The following is a 13,855-nucleotide window of genomic DNA, read 5'->3' as shown; positions in this document are numbered from 1 at the left end:
TATTCAGGCAACTGAAAAAAACTCCAGTTTTACAGTGAGGTGACATTGCACTCTCTTTTCCTCAGGGCATGTACAGCTGCTGTAGCTTTGAGGATGAGACAGCACCAGGTGGCACTAAATCTTTGCCCACTCATCATCATACTGCGATGGTTACCGTCTCGTCCCAACCACATGTTGTCTCAACGTCTATGACAAACCCCGTCATTGCCATGGCACAACAGCAGCAACCACCGCCACAACAACAGCAACCACAGCCTGTCTACAAAACTCCTCTTCCGGGCTCTCCTCCCACCGTGGTGCATTCTGGTACAGCAATGGGTCCATCTAATACCCCCATCGCTGGTGCACCCCTCCCATGCTCCACCTTTTTGCCTCGGCCAGATCGCAGACTGGCTGTGGTGGATCGCTGGAGGCTACCCAAATCTGCTACAGCCACCAATCCTATGGCTGTAAGAGGGGCCATCACTGACATGGGACCCTTTGCTCAGAAAGTCCCACCAAATTGGGCTTCAACTGCTGGAGGGGGTGGGGGACTTGATGGCTATAAGAGATACTATGGTCCCATTGACCCTGAGGGACTGGGGCCCTGCATGGAGCAGCAGGCAGGGTCCCAGACCCCCAAGACTATGCCCAGGGGCCACCCCCAGCCCCCTCCAGCCAGTGTGGCCTTCTACTCAGAGAAGGGCTTGGACCACGGGGTGGGGAAGAGGGTGGTGGGCAGTGGCAGCGGAGGTCAGGGGAAAGGGGCTGTTAAACCTCTAGGAACTCCTAGACTGCCTCCTAAGAGTCAAGCCCCTTTGCCTCCTACACCCCCACTGCCACACCCCTCTCCCCCTCTCCCCTCATCCTTTTGGAGGAAACGCAGGCCCAAGAAGCCCAAAGAACCCGGAGGACCACTGTATGAGAACATTCTCCCCCTGGGGCGGAGGGGAGGGGCACGAGACGGAGTGAGGGAGGGAGGAGGAAGGAGGGCACGCCCCCTTTCTCCACCGCTCTCACTTCCTGTGCCAGTACCCCTCAGCCCCTCCTATACCCCTCCTTCCCCTTCTGCATCCTTGCACTACACCTCCTCATCCTCTTCGTCAACCACCTCATCCACATCCACGTCCTCATCTGCCTCATCTTCTCGCTCCAGCTCTCCCACGTACTCTTATAGCTCCTCCAGGAGCACACGGGACAGGACTGGAGGAATTGACGGAGAGGATGATGATGATGAGGAGGAGCTGACAGAAGAATCAAGCCTTCTCCTTGGGAGGGGGAGGGAGAGAGAACGATCAATCATTCGGCCTCGTTCCTTTAGCCACGGGCGCTTGCCGCCACCCATACCCCCAAGGAAACCACGCACATCCTGGGGGGACAGAGAAAGGGAAAGGGAAAGAGAAAGAGGGGGAAGCCAACTGTCTCAACTTCAAGAGTGGTGGGCAAGCTGGAATGAGAGAGAGCGGAGTGGAGTGGGTGGAGATGCTGAGCGGCAAAAACGGGAAAAGAAGAGGAAAAAAGAGAAGGAGAAAGAGAAGAAGAAAAAGAAAAAGAACAAAAAGAGAAAAAAAAGGGAAGAGAGGGAAAGAGAGCGAGAGAGAGAAAGGAAGAGGCGAAAGGTGAAAAAGAAGAAGAAAAAGGCACTGAAGACAAAGAAAAGGAAGAAATCAACTGGAGGAAAACGTTCAGAGCCAGAGGAGGGTGATGTAGATGGGGAGAGAGAGGGAGATATAGAGGGAGAGAGGGAAGGAGGACTGCAAGACTACTCTTCCTTTACTGCCCAGTATCGGAGCACATTTGGAGAGAAGGAGAGGGATTCGTGGGATGGGGAGAGGGAGAGAGGCAGGAATGAGGGAGGAGACACAGGCAATGGCAGGGAAGAGGAGGACAGTGGCAGAAGTAGGGAAAGGCGTCCAAAATCTTCACGCCCACATTCCAGACATCGTATTCCCAGTAAGCGCTACCCCAACCTCAACAAACTGCCTGCATCAGTCAAATTTTGGGTGAATGGAAGAGGAGATGATTCTAATACACATCCGACATCCATCCATCCGCTTCTTCCGTCCTATAAGCGGAGGAGAAGTTCAGGCATGGACAGAGAAGGCAGCGGTAGAGTCGGAGAGCGGCGTCCTTTGTTAATGCATTATGAAAAAGAGAAAGCACAGACAAGAGAGGGGCTGTCTTTTCACGAGTGGGATTCTGAGGATGATGAAGATGATGAGGAGGAGGAAGAAGAAGAGAGGGAAAGAGTTAGGGAGCGGGTGGAAGAGAGAGGAAGGAGAGCAGGTAGGGGAGCAGTGTCTGAGTCAGAGAGGGACAGGGCAAGGGCAGAGGACAGTTACTCAGATGAGGGCTCATCAGGGGAGTTTGGTCGTTTTGAAAGGTACTGGGAAGGTGGTGCAGGGGGAGGAAGCACTGGGATTGGGGGCATAGGTGGAGGAGGGTGGTTTTTTGGAACGTACCCCTCCAGAGAAAGAGGTGGCAGTATCAACAGTCGGGATGATTCCTTACTGGGAACAAGGGCAGAAGGCTGGATTGGTTCTGATTTTTGGGGTTCGGCAACAGGTGTAGGTTGGGGTCCAGGGGGAGGGAGTGGGGGGCTTGGCTCACAGTGGCCACCACCACCTTCAGCCTTCCCTCCACCTAGAAGATACTGGTCTATGGACAAGATCCCTGTTAAGGGAGAGAAGAAGTGGAAGAGTGGTGGAGGGAAGAGCAAGGGGCGAGCTAGAGACAGAGGGGACGAGGCAACCCGGGCCACTATGTGTTCTTGTAGCCTTTATCCCCAACCCCATCCTTACCCACATCACCACAGCCGCTCGCACACGTCCCACTCCAGGAGAGGAGCCACGCCACTTTCGCATAGCCAGGAAGAGCTTCTCCCCCACTGCCACAGCTTCAGTGGGGGCTCTCGCCCAAAGCCTCTTCCCCCCAAATCAGATCCCAGTCAGGCCAAATCAGGCAGCCAATCTAACCTCAGCCTCAGCACACAGCCCATTGACCACCCACCTCAGGCCTCACCGTCGCCGCCCCAGCAGCCGTCCATGTCTCCATCTTCTCTCCCGATGCCTATTCCACCTCCGCCCTCCTCATCTTCTGTCTCACCACCAGCAGGGGTTGGGATGGCCGGCCAGGGCCAGGCTCAGGCTTCGGCCAGTGCCAAGCTCCAGTACCAGAGACTGCGATCTGTGCCACAGCCACGGAGGTTCTACTCCCCTCACCTGCCACTCAAAGCCAAGAGTCTATGCTCACGCCGAGGGTCGGCCCACTTCTCCAGCCTGGAGAGTGAGGTATGACAGGGGGACAGGAGAGAGGGAGACGTAGGAGCAAGCACCACTGCTATTCCAAACCATGGTGCCATGGCAGCTGGAGCCAGGGATGACACCAGAGATATGGCTGCCTTGGTGACCATCAGTAACCAATTAGCAACCATCGCTGCGGGAACAAATATGGATAGTAGTTCTATTGCTAACACTAATGTGTGTGAGAGCAACACTACTACCACCCGCTCCTTTGTACACGTTCTAGTGAGGGCGACGGTGAGACGCCACACCAGGGTGAGCTACATCCCCTTAGATGGTTCCCATGATGATGAGAGTGAAAGCGAGGTCGCATCACCGGGGACAACAACCCCAGAACTTCTTCTACGCTCAGAGTTGAGCTTTGTGATGTCATCTTCGGTTCTTCTCCCCTCCCCGAGTCACAACTATGGATAAGAGTAGTCTCCAACCTGTGAGTAATGATGTCATATTTGTACACACACATGCAGATGTATGCTCAAAACGTCTCCCTCCCTCTGGCTTTGAGAACACTTCGGTGGGATGTAGAGAGACCCACCGTCTCCCAAAAGATGCCAGTGTTTGGTCCACAGACTGTGGCTCCCAGTCCTCATTGGCTGTTGGCTTTTGAACAGAATTGGTGGACGGCTTCTTGGTGTTGGAGAGACGGCCCTCTCTTCTTCCCTTTTGTAAATCAGTTGATATGAAAAGCAATTCAGTCACCTCTCTCATGCACTTTGTCAGCCTGACCACCTTTCACAGGGCAATGAGGACAGTACCATTTATTTGCTCTTTGACCTTATGACACCATCAGACCCATCTAGCTCTACCCCAGGACCATCTATGTGATGTCATGTTTTACTAGAAACCGTTTTAACCAATCGGACTGAACAGGAATCACTTCTTCTCCTTCTTGGAGCTTGTCATGTCACCTCTGGTCCAACCAGAGCTGGAACACACAAAATCAAAATATTTGAACAAAAAAAAAACTGATATTTAAAAGAGAAATAATAAGAACAAAAAAGGACATGTAGCAAATTTTTGTTTATGTCTGTCTTTTCTTTACTTACTCAGACTTTTCTCCCCACCCCTATTTTTATTCTATTACTATATTTCTCTCACTGCATTACTGTTTTAATAAAGAGGAGGCTGGATGTGGCTAGTGTTGGAAGTGGGAATGATTCAATAGCAGTGCCAAATTTCCACGCAAGAGCTTTTAAGTAAGATTAGTTTTCAAGTAATTTGTTTTCATAGAGAAAGCCCTCATCCTTTTTTCCCCCACATGTGAGCAATGCTTAATTCACCATCCTTTAAGTGGATCAAGCAGATGATTGGTGCAATATCTGTAATTGGCACTAGATGGCTGTATAATATTCAAATAAGCTTTGGAGAAAGTTGTATAAGAGGCTTCTGGTGAGTTTAATAATTGTAGCTACATAATACAGAGTTAAGGGCTGTGCAGCTATGAACTTTATTGCTTTTATGAAAGTGGCAAGTCAGGATATATTCAGAGGAAGCAAGGGGAAGAGCAATGCATCATTAAAGCTCTCCAAGGATATTATTGTACTACACTGTACCATGGCAGAGTTTGAAGCACAATTCCTTATTGTATTTTTCAGACGTATGTGCCACAGTTGTAACTGCACAATCTAGAAGTCAGATATTTTACTAATATGTAATAAAAAAAAAAAGAATAACTTGATGCTAATTCATGTTGCTATTATGTACAATAAAATTGATTGTAACTGGGTTCAAATAATTAAGTACCACAGACAATTGTGGTGAGGAAATGATCTTCAACTATTTGCTTTGGGCAAATAAGACATGCTGTGAATGTTTTGCATCCCAATTTGAGATGCACATACAATAGCTGAGACTTCACTGAATGCATTCTGTAATAACTCCTGTTGTCAAGATTACCAGATGACTGTTTGACTATGAGCAATATTCCCACCATCAATGTGACAGGGATGCAATGGGGCATCTGTTTGCATCTGAGATGTTGTAATTGTTTTGTTTTTTTTTAAGTTCTCTACTTTAGAACATTTGTTTCAGCCGGAGTCAAGATGTCCCACATCTTTAACGATTTTCTTAAATGTGGTCAGATGTGATTTTAATTAATGAGACTACAGCAGCTGGCTCTGGCTGACAATATGAAATGCTTTTGTGTTGGTGTGAGAGTACAGAGCTGTAGCATTGCATTTTCTGTCAGGTGTGCCAAAAGCCATCCACTGTGTAAACTGTGCCAACGTTGTAATGGATAGACTCCATTTTCATAAGGTCAACATATCCACTTCATCTCTCACACTAAGACCAGCCACAGCCCAGCTCTTCTTCTATTGTAGTTGAATGTAGCTTTGTCATGATGTAGCAAGAACATCTACTTTTAGACTTTGTAGCTTTTGGATGCTGTTGATTATGGCTTGAAGGAGGGGGGGTTGACCTGCTACGTGAGGGACTGTGCGTTGTTTGTGCATGTCGTCACAGATCGAAGGGTTAGTTGACCTTCTCTATTCCCCTTTTAACTCCTTTTGCCTCTCAACGAGGGCAGACTGTATATTTTATCTGCACATGGATTGCTTTTTTTTCTAGATCTGCGTGGGGCAAATTTTAAAACAATCTTGTCACTGTTTTAGAGAAATGCTTTTGTCATTTTCATTATTTGGAAAGCCCCAGAAGCATTGCATGTTTAACTGAATGAAATCTCAAAGATTTGTTGTGGGAGAGTGGTGTAGTTAAATTGTAGCAAATGCTTAGGACCCAGGGCCGCCACCTTTTCCACGAGGTACTCGTTCTACTCACCACCCCAATGCTGGAAACCACAGCAACAGTTTGATTGCTTCCTGTGTTGTAGAACACAACCATGTTTAATCACTCAACAGGGCTTTAACCTGGTATGTCATTGAGCATTATTGATTTCTATTGAGGCGCTAATACTTAAGTCTGTGACTGCATGAACAGAAGTGACTTATAAATCTTTTGCTTATTTTGTTTAATTAATTTTCTTTAATGCTGAGAAAAAAAGAATATATTAAAATATACTATGTTTTTGAGAATGTACCATGTTATACTGTGATTTACCTGAGATATTTTATTGTATTCAATTATCATTTGAATTCTATCATTTATCTATAAAGAAATATATATGTACAAATAAATATATACATATATATACATACAGGTATATATATATATTAGTTAAGTTTGGTATATTTGGAGGAAGTGTTAGATGAAAATAGTTTTAAATGTTTTAGCTTTGTAGCAATTCTAGACACTGAAATCATTTTTTTGAATTTTGATTCCTCCTATATGACTGTGAAGACATTAGTGCCTGTGACAAAAAAGACAAGTAAAAGTCTAAACTCTCTATTCATCTGTATCTACTATAGCTATCAGTCTGTCACTCCTCTCGTACTACCTAAAATTACGTTTTGACACTTGCTGCTTTTACACATCAGTGTGTCTCTCACACAGTCTGCTGTCTTTCTCTTTTGCTATCCTGCTCTTCACTGCGGTTTTCTTTTTCCTAGTTTTCATTTCCAAGCTACCAATATTCTCCACCTTTTTTCCGTTCACGTTTCATCTTATGGCCGAGCACATCTCGCACGTCATTTACCTCTTTTTTCTTACCTTTTCATCTCATTATTTTTTAAATCAGCTCATTCCTCTGTCTCTCACTTAGCAAAAAACAGAGACCAGTAGATACTGTGTTCTTGCTCCTTTTGACTGATTGTTGATGATGATCACTTAATTGACTGATGAAATATTTAATGAACAATGTTACTATTAATGATGTGACTGAAGTGTGTATCTGACGACCACACCACTGTAGCAAGTCTGGGCTGTACCACACCACCAGCGAGCAAATGAGGCCACAGTTGCTATGGTGTTGCCATGGCATTTTCATGGCGTTGCCATGGTGTCCTCTGCACGGCCACCACCTGGTGCCTGCTGGGTAATATAGCATAATGTCCTTCACTTTCCCCAAAGCACTGGTCAAAGATCTGCTGTGCTCTCTGCTGCTCAGTCCTGACCTTAATCAATGGGAGGTGAAATATTTAAAAGCTCACTTTGGAAGAGTGCTGAGGGGCAGCTGGTGGTGACAAGTCTGGTGTCGATGCTGATCTAGACTGGACTGGTTCTGCTTGAAGTGGCATTGATAGAAGTGTTCAAATCACATTACCATGCAACACCTTGCCAAGTATATCCGTCTAATTTCTAGAAGATATGACACAATCACGATAATATGAGACACCATCAAACAAGTAGAACTTCAGTCTCGATGTGGTTTTCGTAAAGGACTGCATTTTTTTTGCTTTGTGTCATTTTCATGCAACACTGAGTTTCTGCTCTACGGTACTTGGCACAAAACTCTTGCTTGTAGTGTTTGTTTCACCTTCTGGAAACTAGCTTAGAATTCTCAGTGCAGAGCAGTATGAGACAGTAAGTTAAGAGAAAAATCAGAAATTACAGAAAATTTGTGGTGGCATGTTGTGAAAATTTTGGTTCCTGTTGTCATACTACTACTGTGTAGGCTAATGCAGTGTTAAGAGCTTTTAGTGCTTTCACACATTTATATGAGATCAAGTTGAAAAAAAGAGAACAGTAAAGAAAAACTAGACCACTGCTAATCAGAATAACAATAGCCTTAGCATTAGATCCTGCTTTTTAGAATGTACGCAGTGGCTACACAACTGTTCTAAGCAGAAAGGGTGTCACAGTAGAACTTAATATGATTGTGTTACTCTCTGCTTCAGTCTTCTTTTCAAAGTCTTTTCCTTCCCTCTGCACATGTTGTGATTCTTAAATTAACCGATTTAAATGCATCCTGTGTTTTATCACCTGGTATCAGCAGAGGCTTTTACTGCCCGGCTGAAGTTGGAACAAGTATATTTCAACTTTTCCTGTGATAGATAATTTTACTCAGTACAAGGAGGAATCCTTTTTTTTTTGTTTTTGCTTGTAATTAGTAAAATTATGAAACAGGTGAACTGTACTTGTTCCAATTCTAAAAACAAGTCCGTATATCTCACGTGCAGCTTGTTAGTTGATTGTGTCTTTCATTAAGTGTATTGACATACTTTGTGACTTGAGAAACTGGACTCATATACTGGGCAGGATTTTGAGTTTCCGCGGTGTAATCTTCAGTATGTCCTGCCCCGCATGTCATCCCAAAGGCTTCACATCACTGGTAGCCTGAGACCAGTCAGGACTGCAGCTGTCTAATCCCAATATTGACTGTGTGTGCGTATGTTGCCATGTATGTCTATTGCACGTGCACTAACCCACTGCAGTATGATTCTATAGTGCTCTCACTCACGTCAGTCTCCCTCTGTTGTTCCTCTCCCGCTATTTCTGAAAAAATATACACACACTTTGCTGCGCATGCATATTTAACACACAATGCGTGTACCATTCAGCCAATGATCCTCATCTTCTCCTAACCCTCGCGAAGCTGCAATCTATTGCATTGCCTCAAATTGATCGTCTCACACACACAGAAATACATACACATACAATGGCTAATATTTTGGAAAGAGCAACAGACCTCCACCCCAGTTAGAGGACTTCAGTCTTCAGAGGATTTTGATTCTGGGAGATTTTTTTTAAGTACATTCATGACTGTTCTGCTTGTTTTCTGTCTCCATGTGTTTGCCCTGTAGTCCTCCACTCTGTTTTGCACTGTCCTGCCTGTTCCGATCCATCACCTTCTGTTTAGAGTCGTCAGGTTCAATTTGTAATTCTTTGCCAATTTGCTCCTCTTTTGATTTACCTTGTGGTCCTAATTTGCTTCGATTTATTAGATGTACTGTTTAGTCAGATTGTATGCATTGAACAGTCCAGTCCAGCCTAGTGCAGCGTGCTCCAGGCTAGTCGAGTGCCTGATTTTGAAAGAGATCCGGGTGCAGCCTCAACCTCATCCTCTTTCTATCGGCCCATGACCTGGGAAGCAATACGAGTAGTGCTCCAGAATACAAACAGGGTCCTCATTGGCTTCATCGGCCATGAATTATATCACGGAAATACAGGAGTGCCACTGGTTGTACTCACCAGGTCTAGGGTGACAGGCCACATATACCCACAGAAACCAGAGTGTGTGTTTTCAGCATTGTACAAGGCCCAGTTCTGCTCTAGTAACCTCTCCAACACTACAGGCCTACTTACAGGTTGCTAAGGCAGGTTGCTAGTAGGGTGATGATGTTGCTCCTAGCCCAGACTGGTCTGGTCTATGCCCTAATTCAAATGTGTTAGTTTATTTAACATTGTCTGTCTGGGGTGGGGCTGGAGGGTCAGTGCTGCACTTACTTCCTGAGAATTGCTTCATAAAATATGATTCTCTTTAATTAATGCCAGTGGTGCTGTGTTTCCTTCCAATTTCTTTGCCACGAATGTCATTACAAATAAGTGGCTTTAGAATGTGTGCGCTTAGGTTGTGTGTGTGTGTGTGTGTGTGTGTGTGTGTTCCCACTTATGGCAGTATTTTCCATACAAGCTATTACCCAGTCAGAGCTCCTTCAAAGTAAATTTATGGGGAGCTCAAAGACTTGTTTCTGACAGGCGATCCTCTGTCAGTGTGTGTGTGTGTGTGTGTGTGTGTGCGTGTGCGTGTGTGTGTGCGCGCGCGTGTGTGTGTATTCGTGCTTGCTTGCACATATCCCTCAGAGGTTTCTCGTTTCTTGTCAGACTTTTGCTTTGATCTGGACAGAGCTGACCTGACAAAATCCACTTTTTTCACCCTCAAAGAGAGCAACACACCTAACACTCTTCCTCAACTTCAGCCAACAGCGTCCATCAAAGCCACCTGACCATCACCGTTTCTACGACAGCAAACGGATGTGGGGGTTTTTTTGCTGATGAGTGGAAGTTTTGGACAGACGTAACCTTGATGAAGCGTTCTGTAGTCTTCTGTAAAACTGTAGAACCATATATGTATTGATAGCCATTTGCTTTCTTATGTTTGTTTTGAGTTATGTTACCCCTCACTGACTGAATTCAAATGCGGTGGCAACTATAAATATGACACTGACTTTAGTGAAACTTATTGTCCGTGGAGAATCTTCTCAACGCCTTTTCCCAACTTCAGATTGGTTCCTAAAATACATACTCAGCCACCCATGAAAAAACATCTGAACAGTACCTGACACATGATATTCTGCAAGCACGTTGACAGGGATATTTAATATGTTTTGTTCTGCTCCCTGTGTGTCTGCGATCTGCTAATTAGCCATGCTTTGTCAGTGTGATGGGCTAATGGCTAATTGCATTGTGAGGCCTCTGTGTGTACATGCCGTAATGACTTAACGCTCTAATAAGATTGAGTTACAGGCAGTTGGATCATAGTGTCCCCAAACACTGATCTGAGGTCAGTACTATGCTTTTCTCTCTAATGGCTATGATGTGAGGGTGGATGGGATGAAGCGATCTTTAATCTCCCATGTGGGATTTCTATCCCTCACATTGTGTTCCATCATTTAGAGATGCCAGCCGTGATGTAGGTGGCTTTTTGGAGGTTTGATGAATGATTGCAGTTTTTTATTTGAGGCATCACCTCTAGTGGTGCATGCCAATCAACTGTAGTTTAGCTTGATGTTGCAACATATGCTACTCTGTCATTACAATGGCCCAGGAATTAGTCCCAACACTGTGAAATAAGCTAGCGTTGTTGAACGCACGGTTCCCTCATCTGGAGGTCAGTGGGATTTTTTTAATGGATTTATGGTTAAATGCTTGAAATAATATGAGTGGTTAACACAGACTTATAATATGGTATCAAATACCACATGGTCTATTTCAAGCATTTGAATCTTTAAAAAGTTGTGGCAAACTAAAGGAGACATTGTCATTGAAATCATGCCGATGTGAGACAGACTGCAAAGCCCAGCTGTGGGGATGTTTAGGTCATGCGTCTACAGCATCTGTTATTGTAAGGATTGCATTTATTCTTTAAAATTTGTGAAGGTCATCTCTTTTTATCAAATGTGTCTCGTACTCTTCAATTACTTCTCTGCAATAACCCAAAATCCTGTGTTAAACTCCCATCGGCTTTTTTGGAGGGAGCCATGGTGTCGCTAACTTCCAGGTTAGCTTACAAAAACATCTCCCTCATCTGTGAAGCACCAACACCTGCCCCCTCCCATCTGTGTCCTCCATACCCCCTCCCCTGCAGAACCTCCTGGTCCTTTGTCCCAACTTTAGGATCAGGCATACACACATACACACATCCCTGAGCCAGCAGCGGTGTGTGGGAATGGAAAGAGGGCGCCATGTCCCTGCTGAGGTGCAGCAGACTGATCCTGTACTGATCTACCAACAGCTTCCTGGGGATTTATAACATATGTCAGTGGTGCACAGCTTAACACTTTCTCTCTTTTTGTCTCTCTGCCTCTGTCTGTCTCTCTCTCTGTCTGTCCGTCTCTCTCTCTCTCGCTCTCTCTCTCTCTCTCTCTCTCACGACACTATTGTCGTGTCTTGCAGTTCAGTGCAGAACCCTGATGTTCCTGCACGTCTAGCTCTTGTGAGCTCTCTGTATTCTCCCAATATTTGTTGTGTGTATTCTGATTTTCTTTCAATTATCTGTCTATCTATATCTATCTATCTATCTATCTATCTATCTATCTATCTATCTATCTATCTATCTATCTATCTATCTATCTATCTATCTATCTATCTATCTATCTATCTATATATTCAGTGCAACGACAGCGCTGTTTTCTCTTTCATCATGTGTGCAGTGCCGCAGGGTTCTACAACTCATCGGCTTGATCTCTGAAGTTGAAAAAACAGCCAAGCATCCTTTCATCTAAGGGTCTCTTTTTTTCCTTTTTTTCCTGGTTACACAGCCAATCTCTCACTTCCTCACATTTTCACATGAACCACACTGGACCACAGACAAATGAGCTAACCGACCCTCAGCTGATATCACACTCCCGCATGTGTTTGTGTGTGTGGGAGTGACAAGTATGACAAAGTTGAGGAGAGAATCCATTTTTCCACTGTTACATGTGTGCATTTGTATGTTACAGTGTTTTTCTTTCAGTCTGTGATTGATTAATTGTAATGCTAATGGATGTTGAGTGTCTTCACAGTAATGCAAATGCCATCGTAAATGGAATTGTGTCCTTTTATTTGGTTTCACCAGTCTGCTTAAAATGAAGCTATTATACTGAAGTAGCAATTCAATTATTTTTGTAGCTCATTATGCCAGCAGGTCCATCTCACATCCTGCAGTAGTGATGATCAAGCTGATATAGGAAGTGTACTTGTAATGACATAGATACACACTTGTACACTGCCCCAAACCCAAAATGCTTTTAACAAAGAGGTTACAACTGCTACTAATTAATGTGAATGCATTATAACACACTGTATGAGGACCTTTATGCTTCATTTCAGCTCCTTCTTGCCTTCTGCATCTTTCAATTTGCTTCAGCGGCTCGCAGCAATCATATTGAATTTTCTGCTGGAAATGCTTATTCCAGTTGTGTTTTCATTTTCACATGGTCCAATTGGTGACAACTTACCAGTCATCAATCCAAAACACATTACTGCAATAATACAAAGATGAAATATCCTCACATTTGAGGAGCTATGACCAGAGAAAGTATTGCCTTTTTTTTCTCCTGAAAAATTACTTAAAGCCACTACGCGGTGGTGTGTGGTTGTGCTTGAGTGGCCATAGAGAGTACAGTAAATCAAATTTTGGGCGTGAAAAAGAATGACACATCTTGCCTCAATTTAAGTATTTCATGGTGTCAAGATGTAAATATATATATATATATATATATATATATATATTTGTAAAACTAAATTGAGGGAACATGTCATATATTGTGGTCTCAACTTAACCCACATTTTTCCTCTCTATGGTTGCCCCAGAGCTATAAATCACAGTTATTTATTAAAATTGTTGCAGATCACTATTCATCAGGATGAATCACCTTAGCATTTAAGTTCCAGTGTGGATATTGTGCATGTTTTCTTTGCCAGTCATATATGTATTTTAAGTGTTTAATGCTTGCTACTAGATAGTGTTTGTATGTATCGTTTAATGTGAGCTGTTGTGAAATAGCAGCAACATCAATGGACACAGGCACTATCATTGCATGCTGTTTTATTACCACCACATCTAGGACACAATAATTATTCATGCTTCTGTCTTCTGTGCTACTTTACGTTACCTCTGTGTGTGTGTGTGCGTGTGTTTTAGTGTATTTGTGTGTGTGTGTGTGTGTGTGTGTGTGAGGAGAAAATATCTTGTTTTTTAGGGAAGATTGGTTGAAGGCCTAAATTAGTTGTAGTATTTAATATAGTAAGTGTCCAGGAAATTAATAGAAGCCAATGTAATGTCCTATAAGTTGTGGAACCAAAACTGTGTGTGTGTGTGCATGTGTGTGTGTGCATGTGTGTGTGTGCATGCGCATGTGCCACCTGCCCATAGGGAATCTATCCTCGAATGCTGGAATGAAGATTAAGATATCCTCAGACTTTACCTTGTTCTCCCAACGCCTCATTATCCGATCGCCCCTCTCACGCTGAATCTCCTGCCCTCCTGCTTTCATCCTTCCCCTCGAGCACATTTTGTTCACAACCTTCTTTTC

General features: G+C 44.2%; 1 protein-coding gene across 1 annotated transcript in view; it reads left to right on the top strand.

Annotated features, from left to right (window-relative positions):
• Positions 1 to 3,903, top strand: part of grin2db (glutamate receptor, ionotropic, N-methyl D-aspartate 2D, b) — a 50,025-nt gene extending 46,122 nt beyond the window's left edge. The window contains exon 16 of the mRNA XM_086218289.1: positions 66 to 3,903. Within this exon, the coding sequence (XP_086074415.1) occupies positions 66 to 3,275 (3,210 nt within the window). The 3' untranslated portion in view covers positions 3,276 to 3,903. The remainder of the gene's footprint in view (positions 1 to 65) is intronic.
• The last annotated feature ends 9,952 nt before the right edge of the window (positions 3,904 to 13,855 follow it).

The sequence above is a fragment of the Aulostomus chinensis genome, chromosome 11 (assembly GCF_037954235.1).
Source record: "Aulostomus chinensis isolate RoL2024-O1b breed Wild chromosome 11, RoL_Achi_v1.0, whole genome shotgun sequence".
In the NCBI taxonomy this organism is placed as follows: Eukaryota; Metazoa; Chordata; class Actinopteri; order Syngnathiformes; family Aulostomidae; genus Aulostomus; species Aulostomus chinensis.
This window is presented reverse-complemented; position numbering and strand designations above follow the sequence as displayed.